The sequence below is a fragment of the Aulonocara stuartgranti genome, assembly GCF_965226115.1.
Source record: "Aulonocara stuartgranti genome assembly, chromosome: 20".
Lineage (NCBI taxonomy): Eukaryota > Metazoa > Chordata > Actinopteri > Cichliformes > Cichlidae > Aulonocara > Aulonocara stuartgranti.
The window spans coordinates 24,794,494-24,819,851 of record NC_138956.1 but is presented as its reverse complement, the minus strand read 5'-3'; the positions used below and the strand labels follow the sequence as shown (position 1 = coordinate 24,819,851).

Below are 25,358 nucleotides of genomic sequence, written 5' to 3'. Positions count from 1 at the left end.
GCCACACTCCATGTCAGCATTAGAGACGGCACCTCTATTCTCCTAATTCTTTGTCATATTCATTATCGCCCATCGTTAGTGGAGTGTTTTTAGGGCGGTAATCTACTTATGAGCTCTAATTTATTGTCCAATTTCACTGCCTTTTTTTTCTCCCCTCTCATATTTTCTTTTTTCACTTTGTCTCTGACAGATTTCCCCTCTAAGTGGTCCAGTGGAAGGAGGCACCCTGCTGACAGTTCAGGGCAGGAACCTGGGCAGGAGGGCTAAAGCAGTGAGAGTCTCTATAGGAGATGTGAACTGTACTCTGCTGCCTCAGTTCTACACTGTCTCCACAGAGTAAGTTTTACAACATATAAGTGAATTATGATTCATACGTTTGCAGTGTATGTCAGCCTCTCCCTGTAAATTTGCTCAATCATATCAGTTTGTCTCGTTTATATCTTTTATATATTTAACTACTTTTCACATTATCTGCTATGTTGAAATAACAAAACTTCTTGCCCTGTACACCAACTACATATATATATATATATATTTATTTATTTATTTATTTATTTATTTATTTATTTTTTTTTTTAACCCTGATGAAATATGCACCATTGTTAGTGTCAGGACTTGTGAGATGATAGCTGACAATTACCTGTCGTCATGGTGTTGTCATGGTAACCTAATAGGATTTCAGGCAGGTGAGCGTTCAGGTGGATGGCAGGCTGAAATAGACACACACGGAGATCAAGTGATGGAAAGATTTCTCACTGTTACTGAAAGACTCCTGACATGGACATCTCAGACATGAACACTGTGTGTGCTAAAACACCCTCAAATCAGATCATTCAGTCACACCTGCCTACTTTTATTGGATGGTGGAAGCTACCTCTATTACACTGGAATGTCTTCAGCTGGGAAAAGTATGAAAAAGTAGTAAACGGGTGCCATGCTTTAAAAGATTTTGGGAAATATTTTTTTCTATATTGAAAACCCTCTAATCCAGGTGGGAAAGAATATTCATGTAAGCATATTTATCTAAACAGAAGCCATTTTCAGACATCGACTGCAACATCAAACATTTTTAAACATCACCTGTTATAGGTACACATGAGAATGCAAATGTCTTATTAGAAACAAAGTCTCTAGCACGTCTCTATCTCTGTGTTGGCCCTGCGATGGACTGGGCTGGTGCTTTTTGTATGTAAAGTTTACATTTTCTTTCTGTGCTTGCATGGGTTCTCTTCAGGTATTCTGATTTTGTCCAAGACTCCAGAGACAAGCATGTTTTTGCTCCCCCACAGCCTAAACTCTCTTAAGCAAGTTTCCTGATATTTTTTTCAATAGTTTCAGGAATAGTTCCCAATAGTTCCTTAAAGACATCCAAAGCTGTTCTTTGGATTACTTTTGTAAGTAACACTACTGGCTGAAATACAGGCTAAACCACGACAGAGCCCCTCTCCTGACTTCCTCCATACATATTTTTGACAATTTGAACCAAATTTCAGATTTGGAACCGGTCTTATGGGCTTCATGAGATTTGTTGCACTGATTTTCAGTCTAGTATACCTCCGGAGAGGCTTCAGCAAACAGTAGCTTAATGAACTGAAAGTCCAGATGCATCTCTTGGGTCCTGTTTTTTTTTTCTATTTCTTGAGAACATGACTTTCAGATGCTGCTCATCTGCTGTAAATCATTTTGCAGGCCTGATACTTCTTCTGTTGTTCTCTACTTGTTCAGTTTCTTCAGATTTTTTAAGGAAACGCTGTACATCACTCTCAGATACTTCCAGATAATTTCTGTCTAACGTCGCTTTAGAAATCAGCTTGTTCTTGAAAATGTATTATTTTTTTGCCTGTCAAATTGTGTTACCTTCAATATTATTGTAAGCTCAAATTTTAAAAAATTGACAAAAAAAATCATTTTTACAACCAAGTTCTTGTAACAGAGTGTCTGAAGACACAATTTAAAATAGGCTCTTTGCTTTTTTATGCTTGAATGTCTCATAGGTCAGTGTTAAAATGAATAAACAGCAGCTAATGGGTAAAGAGAAGACTTCACAAAGCCTGCTAAAAACATTACATTATAGTTTGGTTCCTTGGAAGCAAAATGTTAAGAAATAAGGGCAGACTTAAGAATTTTGCACAATAGGACAAAAGTTTTTTAAAAAAGAAAGAAATGTAGGTAATCTCACGGTGACGAGTTAGAAACAGTTTGCCCAGCAGATCTCCAGGTGTTTATAAAGGCTCGAAGCCATTTTAGCGACAACTAGAAATATAAATTACACCTGAGCCTCAAATTCTCAGAAAAAAGAATGCACTGAAAATGGTTTTATCTTTTCTTCTGCAAAATGTTTTAAATTTCTAGATACCGACAGATTAGCCAGAGCATATGAAAGTGATGGATTCATTGTATACATGCCAAATGTATAAATGAAAGCAACGTAAAAGTTTTTGATCCCAGGCCAGATAACCCTAGTTCTAACGTCTAGGAGGTCAGGTGGAAAATGGTCTATTATTTGGCGTGCTACAAAGAAAAGAAACAGAAATAGACCATCAAGGGCAGCAGAGGAAATCCATACTTTTTATTTTGTGCTTGACCAACTTTTATTTAAAGACAATCCAAGAGGGGGCAGTTTATAAACTTCCTCTTGTTAATTAATCACCATCACAGAGATCTGTGACAGTGATTAGATCTGCTTTATATAGGCCCACCAATCATGAAATTAAAATACCCACTGTCCACGTGTGGCTCAGTTTTCATGCATTCATGAGGCTAATTTTCACAAATATTATTATGCAGCACACTTCTCATTTTAAATGGCTCCATCACCACCCCTCCAAAGCTCAGGAACCGTCACATTGTCACCATGGAGACAGAAGGAGCCCGACTCCGACTCTAGCAGAACTCAGTGAAAAGTCAGTAACTCGACAATTACATCCGAACTTTCATTCCGTATCTGTAATGTTCCCTGAATGGAACTGTTTATCTGGTCTTGCTCCACTGAAGCCAATCATTGTATTAAGACCAGTTCTAGGGTGACCTGCGGGTCTTACCTGTCACTCCAACTGCCTGACACATTCCCCCCAAACCACACATGTAGAAAACAACGAATCACGTTTCACTCCGGGGTGAGCTCATCCCATGTTGTCATTCCTTATTGGCTCCAAAGGCTGGTTGTTGTGACAGCACGTCGTCATTGCTGGAAGTGGCACTGACAAATCATAACACATCAGTGCGTCTGACAGTGTCAGCACATTTGACTTGCACAGACACGCGTAGGCATGCGAAACCAGACATTTTTCTACTTCTTCCTTGTGGGGCACTCCGGTGATTGATTAGTGATCCTGTCTCATCACCTTCACAACTTAATTTTGAGGTACAATGTAAAGCTATTCACACCACACCCCTGAAGCAGGAAGGTCTACTTCAAATTCCCCTCATTCATAAGACCTTGCCAGCCGTCAGTATTGCTCTCTTCATATACACAGCCTACTCATCAGCATACACACACCTGTGCATGTGACCTCATTTACCACGACTGTTGAGACAGGTGTCTGCCCGTGTGCTGAAAGGTGAAAGTTCACATCTGTGTGCCAAAAGGAAAATGTGCAGCACTGGAGAGGCTATGCTCTTCTCACCCAGTGTCAACATGTTAATTAATGGCACAGTCAGTCTAAGCACACCTCATTTATTGAAGTGCTTCACTTGATGTTTGGCTCAGGTCCTCCATGCTGCCCTTCCTTTTCATCATTTTCATACGAACCTTGAGTGGCCGTCGCTGTGTCCATTTAGCTCGGCCCCAGAAAACACTTGTATTCAGACACATACGGACTGGATTGTTGATGATTTTGCAGCCACTCGAGGGAAATGATTAGAGACATCTCAGTGCTAGAACAAATGTTGCCCTCCCGACTGTAATATCTCCACAGTGGGGCAATGCTGGAATATAGAGCAGAGGTCAGCCCAGGCCCTGTGCGCTCCTGCAGGGAGTCTGCCTGTCCTTTGGGTAGAATCACACCACATCAACATCACGTCCAGCATACACCCTCATGCACACACCACATTATCTGCATATCTTACAAAAGTCTACTTCTATGCTTTTTTATCTGATTGCACATCGATGGAACATTGGACACGTTGGTACATATCTAAAAATTAAACATGGAAGTGTTGCAACATGCATTGTGTATGCGGGAGGCTGCATAGTTTTCTTCTGCACTGTTTCATTTGGCACTGTGGGATATATAGCAAGTACTGTCACTGCTGCCACACTAGCTCTGAGAAGTTAATTGTCTCGTAACTGGCAAGAGTCTAATTTAGCAGAAGATTAAAAATAATTCATCTGAGTTAATTGGTGGAAATTTAATTATGCCATAAGAAGTTATTGTTATATACTTCGAGTGGAGCTGCATTGATTAGTCAATCAACAGGAAATTATTCCAAATTATTCAACATCTGTTTTGATAATTCTGTTAATTGTTTAAATACATTTTTGTAAACAAAAATGGCAGCAGTTTCCTGGCTCCAGGTTCTCCAATGTGAAGATTTTGTTGGTGTTTTTTTACAGTGTTTTATCAGTGTGAAGTCAAATATTACAGAGTGTGTTCAATGAGAGGATCCAAAGCAATGGACAGTGTACAAGACAGGTGAAGAAGAGAGTTCAGGCAGGGTGGAGTGGGTGGTGACGAGTGTCAGGGGTGATTTGTAAAAGAAGGATAGCAGCCAGAGTAAATGGGAAGGTTTCCAAGAAGGCAGTGAGACCCGCTATGATGTGTGGTTATAAGATGGTAGTAATAACAAAAGAACAGGAGGAGCTGAAGGTGGCAGAACTGAATCGGTTAAGAAAGGTTAAGATTTTCATTGGGAGTGACCAGGATATACAGGATTAGAAATGAGAGCGGGATGGCTCAAACTGAGTGGTTCAGAGACAAAGGTAGAGAGGCCACCATGCTGTCTAACCCTTGAAAAAGCAACTTAACCTGATGTTATAGACATTATAAGGGGTAATTTCATCTCAGGATTAAATATAGTTTTAGAATATGTGAGAGGCACTAAAAAATAATGGGAATGATGAGGGACAGCTTAGATTGAGCAGGTTTGAAGGCAATGTTAAAATGTTTTTGACATGTTCAGATTATGAAAGATTCTAAACTCTTTCCTGAAACTATGAGACACACCTAGTTTCAGTTTAAATGGTACAGGCTGACTTCATCATAGCATCTATCTGCTGAGAAAACCCCTTGTGTTGTAGTTCACAGGAAAAAATGACTTTGTGTCTTTGCTGTGCAGAATTATCCTCAACATTATGGTTCAATAGCAAACATCATATAATATGATGTACAGTTTTGATAACAGTTTAGTTCCCAGCCTGAAGCTACCCTGCAAGTTGAGACTGATTCAGGCTCCAATTTCTCTTATTTCCCTCAGGCTTGATCCTGTGAATAGTCATGTTTCATTTTGTTTGTCCTTGTTTTTCTTTCCTCTCTAATTTAGAGCATGTGAAGCGATGCATTTTTTCCCAAACAGGTGCACTTCTGCCCTCATGCCACATAACTGAGAGGAGTGTAATTTGAGTGTAATGGCATTCTTTACCTGATGCTTCTGTAATTAATGAGCATGAATGTAGACCCTGCTATCAACAGATGGTTGGTACTGCAGGTTATTTTAGTTTCCTTTTAACACCTATTCTGGCTTATGAAAAAAGGGGAAAATTTGTTTTAATTAGGGTTGTTATATGCTAGAATACATGTCACTTTGTTTAAGGCTTGATATTTAGAAAGCCCCGACAGCTTGACCTCAGCCAAGCCTAGACCGACCCAGCCCAGCCGCATCTACTGTGTGTCCTGCCAGGTCCTCCCACACTAAGCACAGCTCCTGCACTTATGTAAATTCCATGGGTCTCCTCTGTCAATCATATATCGCTAGCTGAGAATTTATAACCACTGTAGCAGCAGGCACCTGACTAAATAAACCGACAGGGTGTCAAGCTGGAAGGAGATCATTTGAGGCGATAAAGGTTGTGTTCCCCCTTTGGTACATTTATCCCAGTGAGGTCCCAGAACAGTAGGTCTCTGTGCCTCAGTGCACCACCATGTCATTAATATGAGACGTCTCTGTAGAGTGTGCACTGATGGCACAGGGTATAATCACAGCCAGGAGGTAAGAGTACAAGCCACGGCAGCTTCTTAATCTCCTCTGTGGTTAGACACATCTGGTCTAAGGAGCTTTGAACTTTACTTCCCCTAATATCTGATATCCCAGGGCTTTATTGGATTCCCTTATGTAAATGCAATGGGCATTGATGAATTAGTTCATAACACTATTCCCCAAGATTAATTATGTGTCTTTGTTTAGCAGGTCGAGATCTCCTTTTTCATTCTTATATTGGTTTCCCTCACTTGCAATTTGAGTTGAGCGACTCCTTTTTTTTTTTCAAATGAGTTTATTGATTTAAAATTGTGAGCATCATTTTTTTTTTTTTTGCTTGTTATTCATATTGTTCTCTTTTATTAACTGATCCTCTGTTGTGGTGTTCTGTCCCCAGGCTGGTGTGTGTCACTGGGAGGGCTGCAGATAACAGGAGCGATATTGTCCAAGTGGATGTGGAGCAGAGTGGGATGGGGAAGTCAAAGGAGACCTTCTCATATTTAGTGAGTATTCTCCAGATATCCACCCTCCTGCTGGTTTTTGCTTTCTGTTCTATCTGCCTCTTCCTCCACACTCTTCATCTATGCTCCTTTTTTTTTTTGCTCCTTCCCCACTGGGAAAGCCTCCCCATGTGTGTCAGTTAAGTGTTAACAGATGCGTTTTATGATTCAGAGGAATGCTAGTGTGTGGGAATCTTCAAACATCCATGTGAGCTGTAAGCTAAGCACCATTGTCATTCAGCATTGAATGCCAGAAAAAACAAATATGGTGATTGTTGGAATGTCCCCTTGCTCTGAATTCATCACCGGACGAGGCGAGCTGGCCAGCATTGTGTTAATTGACCTCAACCCACACAGTCTCTCAGTCTCTAAGAGTATTCACCCAGTGGAAATACCCATGTAAGCCATTTGTTTCTCTTTGTTTATAGACAAAGAATTTTTTTTTACAATCCAGTGCTGGAACGAGCTGTCATGTCTGGAGCTTCTACAAACAGATCTCCTTGTGAGTCATCCCACAGAGAAATCATCCCAATCTTGAAACCCTTCTTGATACATAAGGATTTTTTTAAAATCTAGAACGACAAACATAGTAAGGACTGTTGTTGGACCTCCTCCTGAGCTTCCTTATCCATCTCAGAACTGGTCAGTGTCGGGAGGTGTTTTACTGCAGGAGAAGATGTGAGAGAAAGGGGAAGCAGTTCTGGAGACAGGATATGTGCCTCTACCGCATCTCCTTCCTCAAACCTCTTGACGGAAACATCTGCCTCCTTACGCCCCCTCCTAAACAAAAATACACAATAGGTCTGCTCCATCCCTGTGCACTGAGGAAGTGAATCCTGTCAGTGAGGATAAGAGGTTTCCCTGGAGGCGAGGTTCACGGCGGGGATAAAAAGTTTGAAAAGAGCAGGAATGCTGATGCTGGTAGCTGCAGAGCCGGACAGGGATATTCATCTTCGCCCAAGGAGGCTTTTTATTTGTGTGTAGGTGCTTTTGTGCATGTATGATTACGTGTGCATGAAGTTTCTCATGCGTATGCATGAACATTATTGCTTCTTACCCGCAGTACAGTACAGCTGTCCTGCTACTTGGGCCTTAAATGCCTGTTGGCTTCAGCAGCACTTTAACATACTGCAGCGTGGGCTGTCTTCACAGTTTTCCTCACTAATTTATTGTTATAGTCAGCAGCTGTCTCAGCCCATCTGTAAAGACGTAATATTTAAACCTCAAAGGATAAGGAAAGGTTTTATTTGTTGTCAAGAAAGGCATCATAGAGCACAAACGCAGTTTTTACTAAGCCTGTCTTTTCCAGTGACAGAAGCTGTCAGATTTCTACTGATAAATGTGATTTCTTGTTAGTAGTGTCCCATATCTTTCCTCTGCATGCAGATCCCAAAGCTACTGTCCATGGAGCCGGAGCGGGGCTTGCGTGCTGGAGGAACCAAAGTGACCATCAATGGGGAACACCTTAACATTGGATCTGAGGTTAAAGTCAAGGTCAACACAACACAGGAATGCATTATCACTAAGTGAGTGCGACTTTCGTCAAGCAGTTTCTGCAACTTTTGTTAAGCTGGCCAAATTTCAAGTGGTTCTAAACTCTCTGTGACTTTGAATGCTTACCAATAAACCACAAAGGATTTAAATAGCTTTCTTTGCTTTGCCCATATTAATAGCGCCCTTTTCTGTAGCTGATAACAAATGCAGCTACACAGTAATTATTTATTCAGGCTGCACAGTGAAGCCGGCATAAAATTCAGCACCTTTACCTGTATCCCTAATGCTTTCCAAAACAGATTTTTGACTTCTGTGCAACTCTGCCAATATGACTTCAATTGTAATTGGAAGTATTTTGGGGATTAAACAGTTGTAGACATTGCAAGTTCTGAGGTTACACCGTTTACCTGTTTTTCTTTTCTTTCTTTTATTAGGAAAACAGCTCGAACAATTGAATGCATCATGCCTCCTGCCTCACAGGCACACACTGACCCAGTAACAGTGTGTGTAGAGTTTGAGAACAAAACTTGTGAGGGTCCAGAGCTTAGCACCACATACACCTATGAGAGGAACCCCACTATCACCTCCATCCACCCCAAAATGAGCTTCCGCAGGTACGTATACCACCACACACATCTCAAGGATTAAAAATCTCCACATGCAATACTTTGGAGTTCTCCTCGCATTCCCAGTCACAGGCATAAGTCATTACTGTAATATTGTCCTCAGTGTCTTCTTCCTATTGTTCTCTAAATTGCACAGCTTCAGTGTGACAGGGCAGTGGCATGTTTTTGAGGACATGTGAGGCTTTTCAGTGTATTCAAACTGGTGTGCTTTATTATCTTGTCCTGTCTCTGTCTCGTGTTGGAGAAGGGTCCCAAAGTATTTGCATGTCAGTATGAATTTGACACATTTTTTTGTCGCAGCTGAGATGTGACTCTCTGTTGTGTGTGTGTCACAGTGGTGGCAGGAACATCACAGTGACAGGCCAGGGTTTTGATCTGGTACAGAGTGTCACCATGCAGGTGGTGGGAATTGGACATTCAGTGAGTATCCTAATTATTTCCTCATTTATTTTGCTTGACGCTTTCAGTCAGATAGTCAGATGTGTGGGATCTTGGGATTCACTAGAAAATAATTATTTTCTCCTGTGATGTAGTCATAAACATGCAGACACAAATAAATTATTGGTTCAAAGTAAGTAACTGTTGTCCTCTCTGGTCCTTCTACAGCAGTGTGAAGTGCTCACCCCCTCCACAATTGCCTGCCGCTCTCCTCCATCCAACCAATCCCAGCCGACCTCAGTGCAGTTCTTGCTGAATGGAGTCCTTTACACGAATGACAGGCCGCCTTTCTCGTCTGATACCGATGACGAAGAAGAAGAGGAGGAACCTCACATAGGTCACTTTCCCTTGGAATATGTGGAGGATCCTCAGTTCTTCACCGCCAACAAGGAGAAGCTAATCAAACACCATTCAGGGGAGCAGCTGACACTCATCATCAATGTGAGCGACACTGTTCAATCACTTTCATGCTTCACTTTGTGCTGGTCTACAAAAAGATCCTCAGAAATCCCCAGAAGTCTGCCAGTCCCTACAGACATTTCCACACAAATAATTTGCATTTTAACTTTATTTCATCAAAATGCTGGTCAGACTTAAAGGTACCATCAGAAGACATCAGGCCTTTTATGCTGTTATGTGGCGAGCTTTGAAAAAAATGAAATACTTACTCTACTCCTTGAACTAGTGATGCTATTTTCTGGCTTGTTTTGTGGTTTCAAAAGCATCACTGCTGTAAACCTGAATGCCCCCACTGTTATGAGCCGACAGAGCTGACTGTTTCTTTATTCATATTCACATAAACCAGAGGCATATAAAACACTTCAAAGGCTCTGTCCCCTGTAATGTGTTGACTTCTAATGTTGCAGGTCTAAGGGGGAAGGGGGGCTTTGTTTAGTTGGAGGTCCCATGTTCCACGTTCTGGCTTATCTAAGCACCTGTCTGCATGAATTCATCACCCTAGAGGGTTTCTGGCTGTGACACCGTAAAAAAATGCACATACTAACAGCGCAGACAGGAAAGTTTGAACACGACGCAGCGTCCTCTTTATGTGTCGGTGTGTGCCGGGTTCAGCCCATCTACATGGTCGACTCATTTGTTGTTTCCTGTTTGATTTAGGAAGATGGATTCCACTCGTGGTGGAGCTGAATGGGAGAGAGAGGCTGAAGAGAAATGTGTTTGTTTAATAGGGAGCTTGTTAGCCAGCCAGCCTATATTAAGAACCTGAGCTGGAATGTGGGTGGGTTTTGTTATCCTTTATTCTGTTTTCGGCCTGTTGAATCCGTTGTTTTGGCCTTTTCTATTAGTTTCCGTGTGAAAATCTTGTGCATATTGGGGTTATAAAAATCTATTTCTTAGAATATGCTCAAACATATTGGTGTGATAGCTTGATGCTTTTTGTGTCTGTGTATGATGTGTGTGTGTTGTGTTTGTTCAAGGAAGCATTTGTTGACAGAGACCCAGGGGGCTGCAATCTGCAGTGGGGACAGAACAGTGTCCTAAGGGTGTAATCAAAACAAGGAAGCACGCTGGGGATAAACACACGCATACTTCCTCACTTGTCATTCTTATATTGAAGGGAAATTGCCATTTCATACAAAAAGGCTCATATGTTTGTACGTCTCTCTGTTTGTAGGTTAGTCTATTATTAGTAATAATAACACTGTACATAGCAAATTAATTACAGAGAAGGCTGTGACACAGTAAAAAGTAAAACCACACGAAACACAAGGAGTCATGCAATCATACACAAACCTTGGAGTTAGTGCCCAAAGATGAATATTAAAATTCTTCTTTGTTGTTTCACAGTAAAGCTCACTGTGGCAAGATTACAGTTCGTTCCTGACTGTTCCTGACTGGATTTCTACTTTCAAATAAAGTACTTGAAGTAATGCAGCTAGACTTTTTACAGCCGATTTAATCATCTGTGTCTGATCTTTGTGTACTGAAGTTTCTACATTCCTGACTAGAAAAACTATTATTGAACTCTGGTGGAATGACGTTTCTTGCATTACTCATTAACCCTTAATTAACTGATTAGTAAAATATTTCAAATTAAGAATTTATTTTGCATGAGTCTTCTGGGCCAACATAGACAGCACGGACCCATTATGATTTTGGTAGGGGAGGAACCAAAACATGGGCAGAACCTGCAGAAGAGACCCGGCCTGGGTCGAACCTGAAGTAAAAATGCTAACCGCTTAACCACCGTGACCCTTGAACAGACAACTAGATTTTATGTTATACATGTTAAAAAGGGTACTTTAGTCTAAGAGTTTCAGATATTTTGACGATATGTGAGAGACTCTACTAAATAATGGGAATAATTAGGGACAGGTCAGATTGAGCAGGAATGTTGAGATGGAGGAGTAATAGTGGGTAAACTGAACAAAGAATGTTGAAAAAAGACCTCAGAGGAGGTTCATGGATGTACTGTAGGGCAACATGCAGGGGATTGCTGTGCAAGAGGAAGATGATCCACTATGGTGACTTTTAAAGACACCAGCCAAAACAACAAGAAGAAGAAGTAATGAAGATTAACATGTAATTAGCATTGTGCAAGTGATCTGAGCCTTAGGTCCTAACACGGGACAAGCTTCAAAATCAAGAAATTACCATATTGGAAGTGAAGGACATCTTTCATTTCTGTCATGCCTGATAAAAATCTTTCAAACTCAGTGCCCACCATCTGTAAAGTGAGTTCTCCTGATCCCTACTATAAATTTTTAAGCATTTAAAAATCCTTCACTAGATCCTCGGAAGATATTGTGCTGCTTTTTAAATAAGCTAAGTGCTACACCTCCTGAGTCAGTGAAATCACACTTCATGTGTAAAATCAGACGAGCGTCTATTTAAGCAGTGAAATTCCGGGCTTTAATGGAAGCAGCAGAGTTAGACTGACTGGAAAACATTGTCCATGCATCTTATTTCAAAAGGCTTCTGTAAAGGCCCTGAGAATGTTATTCTGGGCTCAGACAGGGATGACCGTGATCGGGTTTGTTTGTAGAAACTTTTCTGGCCATGTGAGAGGGGGAGTGGGAATGTTTTGTGCTTCGAGCTGAACTCTAGCCCAAACTGGATGAGTTTCCCGCTGCCTTTCTCTGCATGACAGCTGCATGACAGGCCTGTCACGGCTCGGTTTCTGTGCGTGCACACTAGAATGCCTATGTGTCTGCACGTATGTGTGGGGTAAATCTCTTCGTGAATGTTATCTGCGCTTGTTCGAAGTAGGCCCCTCTGCTATCTTACTCCTGACCGGCTGACGGCTGTTTTTATTCGTTTCTGGCACAGAAAGTACCAAGCGATCTGGAGCTGATGCCGGAGGAATACTCAGTGATGATTGGCTCCTATCCCTGCAACATCACTTTTCACAATGACCAGCTGTTCCACTGCACTATCAACGGACTATCCAGCTCCAGCGAAAGGGAGCTTCCTGTCTTTGTAAGTATTAAACCTTGTAAAACACTATAACATGCAAATATACAATTCAGACTTGTGCTGAAAATATTGCTGCCTGGACCTCGATAATTTTAGAGTTTCAACCAAATATTACACGGTATTCAAGCCAAGCATTTAGTCAGAATCTGTACCACCTGTGATGCACACTGAAACGGATTTTATCTGCAAAAATCTGAATGCGTGCTCTGCAAGTCATTTGTGAGTGTGCCGCTCTACATGCATTATAAATGGGTTGTAGTCGCTCCTCATTCCATCATGAAATAGTAGTCAGTTGGGGGTGGTTAGTCGTCATTCTGTGCCACAACAAATAGTTATGTGTTTGCCAACTGTTGTTCATGTCTTTAATCTTTTATCAGTTCTTCTATCATATATTGCACAGACTGCTCACACTGATCCCAAAAACTTCTGAGTCAGCGATGATCTCACTCTTCACTTGTGTCTTTGTTTTTTGTTTCCTGGTTCTTTCATTCTCCATTAAATGCCCTAATCAAGACATGGCTAAGCCCTGAGCAGTCCTGATAAAACCAGACCCTCTTTTTCCTACCCATCTCTCTTCCCCATCTGTAGATATCCGTTCTGGTCTGTTTCGATAGGGCTCTATTAAGGGGGAAAGCATTCATCTATATTTAAATATGAGCCAAACTGCGAGTGGTTTGCTGAAATAGCTCAGAAAACATATGTTAGTCGTTCTCTGCCACGGTTGAGGTGAACTGTAAGAAGCGTTTCCCCACTTTGACACAAAAATAGAAGTAAAGCCTCTCCTTCCTTCTCTGTCTGTCTCTCCTTGTGTACCTGTGGCTTGCTCAAGCAAACCTCCACCCCCATCTGTCTCTCAGGATGTCTCAGAATAAACACTGGCAATTAGCAAACACATAAAGTCAGGGCAAGGGTCAGATAAGATGTCATAACACAAATGGGTGGGCTGTCTGCTTCCTGCACACGAGCACTGAGGATGATTTGCAAGCGCATTTGACAGGGGCATAAATACAGAGTGCAAGTACATTTTCCTTTGTGCTGGCACATTTGAATAAATGCATACATGTTGGGGTGACGCATAGCTCGTGGCCATTTGTGTTACTTCACTTACTTTTGGTGGAAGATCTATTTTTGCACGCCTGTGTTGTGCTTGGCTCTGAAGTGCTGCAGAAGTGGATGTGGGGAAGCAGTGTTTTTGTACCCCAAGCAAAACAGGAACATGGAACAATGGCATTTTCCCCTCCATTACACCAGGCCTGGCTGTTGCAACCTCTGGAAGAAGGCCTCCTCTGGCTGGTCTGAGTAAATAAATGTCTGGAACAGAAAGAGCAAGAGGGAATGTGAAAATGAGGGAGCCCGGTGAGCCAGCTTCCCCCCGTTAGAGTAAGACCACTGTAAGAAGGATTTGGTCTGAGGATTGGAGGCTTTTTTATCTCCGTCTCTTTTCATTAAATATGTTCAGATTGGGGAAGGAGCGGGAATGATGTGAGCAGGGACCAGAGAGGCCCTGCTGACTAATCAGAAGGCAGAAGTGAAAGTTCTTTTCTTGTCACATCTGGGTTAGACTGAACTGGGTGACTCGTTGCAGCGAGAGACCATTTTTCAAAATCTACAGTGTGTAATTTTTTTTTCTGCATATGTGCACCTGTGCCTATGGAGAAAAAAATGATGTGCTTGTGCATGTTTGCAGCAACTTGTGTTCTCATTAAGAACTGCTTCTGTTGCACTCTACTCACTCTGTGTTACAAAGAAAAGTTTTAATGCATCTACTGCTCATTACTGTGTGTTTTGCAAACTTCTGCCTTCAACTTTTTCTTTTTGCCTTTTTGGATATTACCTTACTGGGTTACAATGTAGTGCAGGAAAAGGGACAACAATTTGACTCCAGCCATTCATTTCCTAGCCAACTATCCAGGAAGTGGGGTTTAATTCTCGCCACTCTTCCTTCATCAGTGCAAACCATTTTAAACAATCCCTTTATTTTATCTCATTTGGGCTGCTATAATTATCTTTACACATCATTTGCTCATATTCCCACTACTCTAAGTGCATCTGCTAGGATTTCAACATGCTTGCACAGCTTTAGAGTTGGCTTTTTGCAACATCTAACCAGCAGCTGACTCAAAAGATCTGACAGCTGGGGCATTTTTATCAAATTTCTGGACTAGTGAGATGGAGATGGGATCATTTAAGTGTTATATTAAAATGCACATATTGTCAGATAATTATAGAATAGGTAGCTTGTTTTTTGGGGAGTATATTTTTATTTGCAGTGATTAAGAGCTGAAAGTTTTTTATTTTGAATTTAATGTTTTATATCGTTAAATAAGCTTCTAAGAACACAAAAGTAAATGTTGGGCTTGAGGCGATATAGTTGACAGTCACGCTGTTAGAAAAATCCATAGAAGGAGAAGGGAAAACTTAAAACAGAACAATGGAGGAGGCCGATTTTTGAAGGAGCTTGACCCAGTTTCATTTGTCATTTCCTTTTTCTTTTTAGGTGCAAGTGGGGAACTTTCGACGCAAAGTTGCCACAGTGAAGCTCGGCGGCAGCGAGATGGCCATCGTGGTATCCATTGTGGTGTGCTGTGTGCTGCTGCTGCTGTGCACTGTGGGTAAGTTGTGTACACATACTTACCAGAACGTGATGGATGTATGCCTGTTATAGCAATGCGTGCTCCAGATGGGAAATAGATAAAAGGAATTCGGGGGTCATAGATTCCTGCGCCTCCCTTCATTCCTCTTCAGTATCCATTGCACAAAGACCACAGTGTTCCTCTTACCGTTTACTCCATCTGTGTGCTTATGTGTGTGTATACACTGTAATCTTTGAGTGTGTCTCTGGGGCAGGTGTATGGGTGAAAATTGGTGTTAGTGTGGATTTTCACACAGTTTCCCGGTATGAATCTGTTCTCAGATATTAAAAAAAAAACAAAAAAAAAAGCCAACCTCCTTTCTTTTCTTGCCAGACTTTGTGGGTGTGACATAAATGTTGAAATATTAGTGCGTAAATCATTTTAACGTCCCGTGTTCTCACTGTGAAAAACATTGGCACAAAGTCTTTTCCACGAGCTCATAAAAGCTAAAAAACACGAAAATAATTTCATCCATTCGAAAATCTCTCAGTCCCATTTTGACCCTGTTATTATTTCCAGGAAGTTGACAGTGTGTGATAACAGCAGTTGTTTTGTAAATTAGTTGCATTGTATTTTTCTCACTCTTTTGTGTTTTGTTTTGTTTTTTTTCTCAGCTCTGGTAGTGTACTGCACAAAGAGCCGAAGGGCAGAACGCTACTGGCAGAAAACGCTACTCCAAATGGAGGAGATGGAGTCCCAGATCAGAGAGGAGATCCGTAAAGGTGTGTTTATAAGAACATCACACACACACACATGAGCGCACCAGTACAAACTTTGTTATCAAAGTCACTTTTGATAGCGATTTTGAAAAAAAAATAAGTTTGCATGAAGACAGAAATGTTGACCACACTTGTTTGTGTTTACTTGTTTGTGTATATCTGTGTTTGTGTGCGCGTGCGAGCAGAAAAGTATATTTGTTTTTGAGGTTTTCTAGTCTGAAGTGCGAGAAAGAAACAACAGTGGACAGATCTGTGCCTAGTAAGCGTGACTCATAAAACATAGTCTCTGCCAAATGATCAGTCACAGACAGACACACTGAGTGACCACATCGCCTCTGCTCCCTCTGCCCTATAGGAACGAGACCTTTGAGTTTGTGTTTGGTTTTGTGTCTGTGTGTGTGCGTGTGCGTGTCTAGGGCATTAGACCAAAGCAGTATGAAGGCCACTCCACATCTGAGCACCCAGATTTATTGTGTGGAGATAGGGGGGACGGATAGAGAAAGAAAAATGGAGGGAGGAAGCGATAGGAGCGGGAGTGAGGGCCGCAAGCTTGAGGAGAAGCAGAAGCGTGGGAGGGAGAGGAGGAGAGGAGAGGTTATTTTGTCAGAGGACACAGATAAATTTGTGGCAGAGTTCAGGGTGAGTGTGAACAAAGCACTGGATACTTTTGCTGAGAAGATGTGATAAAAGCAGGCGAAAGGGGGAGAGGGTTAAAGAAGATGGGTAATTGACATATTCCAGGTTACACAAATGGGAGTGTCATGATATTTGTCTGAAGAGTGAGGCAGAGGGGAGGTTTGGTATTCAGGCCTGCTGCTTATAATCTGGAGCTGACAGTGTGAACTGATTCAGACGATGCTTTAGCGAGCAGGAGGATAAATAACCTGGCGGTGTAATGAAATATGTTTTAAATCCCTCTGGTCTAGTATTCTCTTCTTTCTGCACAAACACAGTCTGAAGAAACAGCCATTGTAACCCAAATACGTCTCTCATCCTGCAACAGGATGCACTTTTCTATAAAGAGATCTCTGGCGTGTCATTACATGTGAACATTATCCTCTGCTGGTACATGCTAGCCAATAAAGTGGCTACAACATTGCCATGCAGATTCGAGTCAGCATCTGGACACGCTGATGCTGTTACTGCATGTAAACCTCGATCTGTACACATGTTTTGGATAAAAGCCTCAGACTGGATTTGGCTGCTCTGATTGTTGTTTGGTAAATATTTGCCTGCGTGTCGTGACGGGCTGCACAGTTTGGCAGGGAGAAAGGATGAGAGGGGGAAAAGATCAGAGGATTAGGATTTGGTATTTAACCAGAAGATGATACTAGATGGAGGAAATTAAATGATATAATTCTGTGTTTGATTTAAAATAGCTTCCTGTGAAATCAACCAGTCTTCCAGCAGGATGGGAAAATTGATGGTTACTGGATTAGTCTGAAAACAGATTTCTTGCTTACTTTACCTAGCAACAAATGAAGCTCGAGGAGCCAGAAACAGGAAGAAACCACGGTGTACAAACAGTACCCATGATTCAATCTCATTTGTTTTGTTTTGGGGGGATTTTTTTCTTTTTTGCGCCTTCAGGCTTTGCAGAACTCCAGACCGACATGACAGACCTGACCAAGGAACTGAATCGCAGCCAGGGCATCCCCTTTTTGGAGTACAAACAGTTTGTCACACGCACCTTCTTCCCCAAGGTGAGAAACCCTATTTATTCCCTGTTATCTGATTTCGACTGGCACATTGACAATACCATTTTTCTCACTGGGGTTTTAATATTTCTGCCCTGCATGTCCCATTTCCCATTTGTCATTGCTTGTAATATGCAGGGTAAAAATTCACCTTGGAACTTTTAAACATAGAGCAGAAATCCAGTGAGGTGTAGCTCAGTCTGGCACCCTGCAGGACAGTTAATATGTTCTCTATAGGTAAGCATTTTTCTGATGTGCGATCCACCCCGAAGTGGGTCTATCTGTGGGTGGGTGTTTTTCCACCAGTGCAGACGGGCACAGCTCAGCAGGCTTTGTCTTCCAACCACAGGCATGGACTTTCAAGGAGACAGAACAATGGCGGGCACTGTGACATGGAAACTTTCTCCCCGATCTCTCAAAAGACACATCGTTTTCTTTTTTTCTCCACTCACACACCCACGCTGTTTTGCAAGTACAAATGATCTTGCGCAATGACAGCCATGTCGGTTTCAGTGGACAGTGGACGCTGTTTTGTGTTTTTTTTTTTTTTTTTGGTTTTTGTTTTTTTATTGGGAAGGAAAAGAGAGGAGGAGAGTGTTGAAAAGCTACATGGAGGGAAACATAAATTCCAGTGTTGCTACTGCAGTATCGTTTCTCCCACAGACTGTATAAAAAAGCTGGCCATAGCCTCCAGGTCTGAAAAGTGAAGCCGATGCAAAGACTCATACAGCTGGATTTTTTTGTATATACCAGCAAATGTATGGTTGCAAAAAGAGGCCAGATTGTGCAGTAGGTTTTTTTAATGACCTACTTCTCCCTTGATTTATAATCAGTCGCTAGTTTCAAGGCAACTCAGCATAATGTTAATTCCGTAAATTATGGTGACATTTCAGGAAAAAAAAAGCAGATACAAGTTTCTACCATACGGGTGTGCATCCTCAGTCAGACTCAACCCTTTGCGTCACATCCGGCTTTGAATAAACGAGATGGCCACAACCAAAATCTGAAGCTCAGGGCTGTCGCTGTGGAGGTCAGCAAACCAGTCTGTGACATTAGCTTGATTAGGTCCATGTATCATAGTCTGGGTTCTGTCATATTTGTCTGCTAAGACAGCAAATGAGCCTTTGTGCTCTTGTTTTTCCATGAGAGCTTCTGGTTGTCTGAGATTACACACGCGCACACACACGAAACAGTGTTAGACGCAGACTTAGACACAGTTAGAGTGCCAGCCAGACGTGGCTGTCCTGAAATGACAGACTGTGTTGAAAGGCTGCCTCTTAGCTCTCGGCCACTTTGTCTCCAAAGCCATTAAGGATCATGACGTTTTGTGTCATGGTGTCATGTTTCCTTTTCATGGTCATTCGGGACCTTTTCAAGAATTTCTGTCCCTTGCCTCCAGATTTCAAAACTTACTGCCAGCGCATAAAAGCCAGTTCTTTTTGTTTCCCCTGTTTATCTTCCGGTGTTTATGACTACAGCAGACTTTTTATGACAGTTTTCTGTGTGTGATTGTGTGTTTCAGATGTGCTCAGATTACGAGAAAAGTCTGGTCCAACCTGTCTACGAGAATAATGCTCTGGGACCTCGAGCTTTACCAGAGACCCACCCGCTGCTGCAGGATTGGCAGGTGAGGGGTTAAGCCATTAGGTTGTTAGGTTAGGCTTTCTCCTGCCAAAGTGCTTTTTCACTTTCTTGTTTTTCAACTGGGTCACGCTGAAGCTTATTAAGGTTTCGTGGTAAGGTTGTTGTGCGTATTGTGATTTTTCTTTCCCTTCCTTCCTGTGGTTGCGAAGTTTGTGTCTGGATTATGCCACTGTACTGTCTGTGTGAACCCGCATTATGTATGCATGTCATTCAGGTGTTTCAAAGGACACAAATGTTAGCTTGTTAATGAACGCGCTTCCCGCTAAGTTGATAGCAGGCTGTAGACACACTTCCTACAGGCACTTGGACAAATTCACAGTATGCTTTATAATGAAATAGATCTCTAGTGGGTGGTGTGTGTGTGTAGGTGTGTGTGTGTGTAAGGATGGACGAGAGCAAGACTTATAAAGAGAGTAAAAGAGGGGGGCGTGCATTTTCACACACCTTTGTGAGAATGTGTGGTGAAAGTGAAAGCACATGCATGCGCACATTACAACGAGAGAAAGTAAAGACTGCAGTGCTAGTTTTGGGTCGGCAGCCGGGGGAGCCTGTCTAACAGTGATGAAGTGCCTTGGATCCACATTGTCTTCCCAGGAAGTGTTTTCCAGGTCACAGCAAATAAATCTCATAGGCGGGCATTTATCTTAATGGACACCCCTGTTCTCCTTCTGTCAGGCTGCAAACCACACCATATGGCTGCAGTCCAGAGGGAAGACTTCATCACACGGCTGCTTTAGACGCACTCATAGATAGGCCATACTCATTAAGTCGACTCGGCACATTTAGAGACTATCACACGCAGTAAGAGACTGGAGCAGGACGTGCAGATAGTGTGGAGGAAACCAGAGTGGGAGGTGCCTGAAGGTACACGGGGAGGAGATGTGATAGAAAGATGAAGTGTTCGGTGGATGGGTCACTCAAGATGAGAGGAGGTGAAGTAGATTAGGGGGGACGCAGCAGGTGTGTAATCCAGTTAAGGTGAAGTCATGTAGAGACATAACTGTTTAATCTCCCCTCTGTCATCAGGCCACCAACACAACAAGGCCTAACATAGAAGAGGGCATCACTCTGTTCTCCACTCTCCTCAACAACAAACACTTCCTGATCACGTTCGTCCATGCCCTGGAGCAGCAGAAAGACTTTGCTGTGCGGGACAGGTAACTGCTTCTCTTACAGCTACATTCATTTGTACTACACACAGAAAAACTGCTGTCAAGTAGACGGGTAGGAAACATTTTTTTCTCAGAGAGCCATACTGAATAAGATAAAGTGAAAGACCACACCGCAAACAACTGAAGTGAAGAATGGTGAACAAGGCTGATTAATAAGCAGGTTCCATGTATGAGTGCGCTGCACAGACACAGATACAACTTAATAAGTGGAAAGTAGCATAAAAATTTAATACTTTTATCCTGACACATCATTTTTAGCCACGTAGTATTCCACGTTATGCCTCCTAAAAGGGACAACACCACAAATAGTAGATAGTAGATACCAGAAAATAACAGTCTCTAATGATGCTTAAGTTATAACAGCCTAATAATTACATACTAAGACCAAAATGTTTTTTGTGCCAGACTTTACATATGCTCGTCTTTCTTGTGTAAACATGGGCATTTTAAAATAGTACTGTATTGAGATTGACTCATTTCTGCAGCCAGCCTTAAGTGGCCATTGAACTCTAGTTTTTGGCACTTTGTATTGGCTTCATTACGCTGGTGTTGTGCCTGCAATGAGCTTATATTAAAGTTTAATCCATTTAATAGATCAAAGTTTATCAGTCCTTCCTTTTTTCCATCCATCCGTTTTCTTAACTTATTAAATAAGTTCTGACTTACCAATTTAACATTCAGTGTAAAATCAGTCTTAACATTAAAACTGAAGCTGTGGTCTAAAAACAAATGTATAGTGAGTTTTTCACAGGACACAAGACCATGGTTAAGGCTGTAGGTTTTTCTCTCTATCAGTTGCATATAGCTTGTGGAAAACCTTTTGCTCCAGCTTTGTAAATATACGGACATATATCAGTGTTACTTGTTTTGTTTTTTCCTGATGTCCTAAAACTGGGCTGTCATTGTGAATCAGAGAGAAATTCCAGCGGCAAGACCACATCCTTTTCCCAGCACAACATCAGCACTTACTGAGTGATGTAGCCTCTTTGTGATGGATTAGAGGGGCTTTGTTAGGGAAATCCCCTGCACCCCTGGTACTGACTCAGACACTCCCTGCATTAGATCAAACCTTTATTTGGCTCTGCTGTCACAGGTGCTGAAGGGAGGACCAAATATTGTTGTTCTTCTTTTAATGTAGCTATTTTTAAATCTCCACTGACCGCACACTGACAGGGCATGTTTGCCAGAGTCTGTTTTTGCTCATCTGTCTCAGCCGCTAATCTGTTTTCTCACCCTTCAGATGCAGTCTGGCGTCCTTGCTCACCATCGCCCTCCATGGCAAGCTGGAGTACTACACCAGTATCATGAAAGATCTGCTGGTGGACCTGATTGATGCGTCGGCTTCCAAAAACCCCAAACTAATGCTTCGCCGGACTGAGTCCGTAGTGGAGAAAATGCTAACCAACTGGATGTCCATCTGCATGTATAGCTACCTCAAGGTGAGGATGGGAAAGAAGCATGCTCAGCAGAGTAATTAATGACTCACACAAGTTTGATTAAAAGGAATTACCGCAGCTTTGATTTTCGCAAATTCTTTAGGAAACAGTGGGTGAGCCTTTTTTCCTGCTGCTGTGTGCAATCAAGCAGCAGATCAACAAGGGCTCAATTGACGCCATCACAGGAAAAGCCCGCTACACCCTCAATGAGGAGTGGCTGCTACGTGAGAATATTGAGGCCAAGCCACAGGTCTGACATCTCATTTAATTAGGCCATGCTGACAATGTCATGCTGACGATCCAAACTCATATTTTTACAAATCGTCCCATGCTTTTGTTTTTGTTTTTTTGCAGAACATCAACGTGTCCTTCCAGGGCTGTGGCATGGACTCCCTATCTGTCAGGGTCATGAACACAGACACGATCTGCCAAGTTAAGGAAAAAATCATTGAAGCCTTTTATAAAAACCTCCCATTCTCCCAGTGGCCTCGGGCCGAGGATGTCGACCTGGGTAAGAGCACATTTTCTCTGATTATTTTCATCCTCTCCCCTACCCAGCCCTCCAAGATATAGTAATCTCCTTTGCAAAAGGTCAATTCCTCTCATGAAGCTCAACTAACCTGAGGCTGCAATGTAATAAATGACAGAATGCATTGAGGAGAGTGTACAGTCATAATCACAAAGAGTTATTGCTTTCAAAAGCTGTGGACCCTGCAGTGCTGATTTGATTAATGGCCCGAGAATATTTCCACAGGTCGTGACACAGAGAGTTAGAGCACGGCTGCGGTCCGTCTTGCATATTCTTTTCCAAATTTAGAAGGAAATTGTCTAACGCTGCTGCTGTCTCTCCTTTTTTCTTTCCTCCAGAGTGGTTTGACTCAGGCAGCAACAGTAAGCTTTTGCAGGATCTAGACAACTCCTCAGTGATGGAGGACGGCCGAAAGAAACTCAACACAGTCTTCCATTACCAGGTGTGTGCTTGTGAGAGACCATTGTGGTGGGTGTTGCCTTGGTGAATTTGTATATCCTGCATGTTGCAACATCAACAGCAGGGATGCTGAGAGTGTGAACTGGAGCATGCGGTGCTTTTCATTATGCCTGCCTGTGCTTTCTTGCGTCCTCGTTCCTTCCCTTGACCCGGAAATCATTCCTCCTCCATCATATATCTCTTAAATGCACTTCAAGGAAAGAGTAGGCTTCTGGAAGTATGACAAGTATTGCCACACCTCCACATCTGGTGCCCGAATTGATGTCTGTTAGACTGATGCTGCAGAATCAAGGATTTATCATTTGGCAGGATCGGCTCCGTCTTACCTTGCATCTCTCTCTCCGTCATCCTAACTGGGAGACAAATCAGCATACTGAAAAGCATCCCGTGTAAAAGGTGTCACTGGCTGTCACCGGGTGGGGAGATGTTTCTGTGGCGGGTTTTTTTTCTCGTTTTTTGTAGGTGTTTCTGTTTGTGCTGGAGTTCGCTGCTGCACCATGTTTCTCTTTGTGACTGCACAAATCGTTTACTGCGGCATTAGCACACCATTGATGGCTCAATTCAGTATACGATATCTGTAACAGTATAATTTATTTCAAATTAGAAGTTGTTAACTAACAGTGCGTGATTTTTACAACATTTCGAGGGCCGGGTTATGCTTAAAAGTGTTTTTATTATTTAACCACGTCAGAAGAGACAAGTGTTTTAGGTTCCTCTGAAAGTTCAAACTTAAATGTCATTCAGCGAAGCCTGATGCTGCTGCGCTCTAATTGTTTGAATTATAGAGTCCTCGTGAGTCACTGCATTAAGTGGGTTTAAACGCTGGCTCGTGTTGATTTCACACACAGATCTAACAAATACAGTAACCTCCCATGCTCTCCTCTTTGCGATTTCAACATAGGATCAACCTTATTGAAGTTAACCAAAACTAAACTAAAAGCTGAAAATAAACGTGAAGTAAAATTTTCATAAAAACTAGACATTTGAAAAAAATATCAAACTAGCTGAAACTGTTTTGTGAACTTTAGCTTTAACTAAATTGAAATAAAAAAAATAATAGAAGAAATAGTTTTAGTATTTGTTAGTTTTGTCAAAAGTTTTTACAATTTGCCGGATGAGGCTTTGATTGATGTGCTTATAGAAATTCTGGGTGTCTACAAGACGACGAGTTAACTGCTTTAAAGGAGTTTTTTTCTGTTTTTATCATAATGTCTGTACTGATTTTCCTAATTATGCCTCTGATGTGTGTCCTTCATTCAATAATAATTAAAAAAGACTACAATTAACACTCAAACTAATAAAAACTTAAGTGAAGCATTTTCAAACAAATATAAAACTGAAACAAGAAAATCAACTCTACAAACTAAACTGAGTTAAATACATAAACTCAAAAAATACAAAACTACAATAACTTGGCATAATACTCTAATGGAGCAGGCCTACCTAAAAACCTTTTCCTCGACACATCCATCTAGTAAATGCTTAGTAAAAGCTTTTAAGCTGTTTTAGTTTTAAATCATTTAAAACTTTAAATTGAAAAACAAGAGTTGCTGGTTTCAGCTCTAGAGTCATAATTTAGTGTAAATGGATTGGAGTTGAAGGCAGCACGGTGATGTGGTGGGTTTGAATGCACCATCTGTGTGGCGTTAACGTGTTCTCCTGAGTCCCGGTTGGCTCTCTCCAGGTACTCCGGCTTCCTCCCACAGTCCAAAGACATGCAGTTAGTAAGGTCAGGTTAATTGGTGATTGATCATTCTAAATTGGTTGTAGGTGTAGCGTGAATGGTTGCCTGTCTCTATGTGTAGGCCCTGTGACAGACTGGCGACCTGTCCAGGGTGGGAAAGGCTCCAGCCTGTCGTAACCTTCAGCTGGATAAGTGGAAGAAGATAGATCGGTTGGAGTTTCTTCCAACTCCTATTTCCTACACAGGCGTGGACAATTCATTTTCCCAAGGATCCACATTAGAAACTCGTTGTTGTTGAGGGCCAAACCAATAAGCTTATATAAAGTAAAATTAATAATGAGCAGAAATGAGTTCATCTTACTGTTGCAGCCCTCCACAACAGTCCCAGTTTCTCATGTGGGCCCTTCGGAGAACTAATTGCCCACCCCTGCCCTAGTGTTAAACTGCAATTTAAGAAACTTTTCTTCTTCCACAGATAAAGGTGAAAAGACCTGCTGCATAAATCATTTTAAACTGGAGGTCAACCATTCAAACTGAAATAACAATAATAAAGCACATGTTTGATTTAATGGGGACTTAAATGGCTTATGTTGTAGTAATTCACTGCTAACAAAAGTTTGAATCTATTATCTGGATTTGACGCCTGGCAGAGTGCTATGTAAATGATTGCTGTGAAAGTTATTGAAAAAGTTGTGTGCCACTTTTTAAATTGCAAATTTTTTTTTTTCAAAAGTTAGTAAACTGTTATCGAAAACAT

At 41.7% G+C, this 25,358-nt stretch overlaps 1 protein-coding gene across 1 annotated transcript in view; it reads left to right on the top strand.

Annotated features, from left to right (window-relative positions):
- plxnd1 (plexin D1) overlaps window positions 1-25,358 on the top strand; it is a 73,489-nt gene that overhangs the window by 39,581 nt on the left and 8,550 nt on the right. The window contains exons 13-28 of the mRNA XM_082518095.1: window positions 191-336; window positions 6,533-6,638; window positions 8,022-8,161; window positions 8,564-8,743; window positions 9,091-9,175; window positions 9,362-9,634; window positions 12,482-12,631; window positions 15,126-15,240; window positions 15,876-15,983; window positions 17,571-17,683; window positions 19,200-19,304; window positions 20,348-20,478; window positions 21,734-21,932; window positions 22,033-22,179; window positions 22,284-22,440; window positions 22,797-22,900. Of these exons, the coding sequence (XP_082374221.1) occupies window positions 191-336; window positions 6,533-6,638; window positions 8,022-8,161; window positions 8,564-8,743; window positions 9,091-9,175; window positions 9,362-9,634; window positions 12,482-12,631; window positions 15,126-15,240; window positions 15,876-15,983; window positions 17,571-17,683; window positions 19,200-19,304; window positions 20,348-20,478; window positions 21,734-21,932; window positions 22,033-22,179; window positions 22,284-22,440; window positions 22,797-22,900 (2,259 nt within the window). The remainder of the gene's footprint in view (window positions 1-190; window positions 337-6,532; window positions 6,639-8,021; window positions 8,162-8,563; window positions 8,744-9,090; window positions 9,176-9,361; window positions 9,635-12,481; window positions 12,632-15,125; window positions 15,241-15,875; window positions 15,984-17,570; window positions 17,684-19,199; window positions 19,305-20,347; window positions 20,479-21,733; window positions 21,933-22,032; window positions 22,180-22,283; window positions 22,441-22,796; window positions 22,901-25,358) is intronic.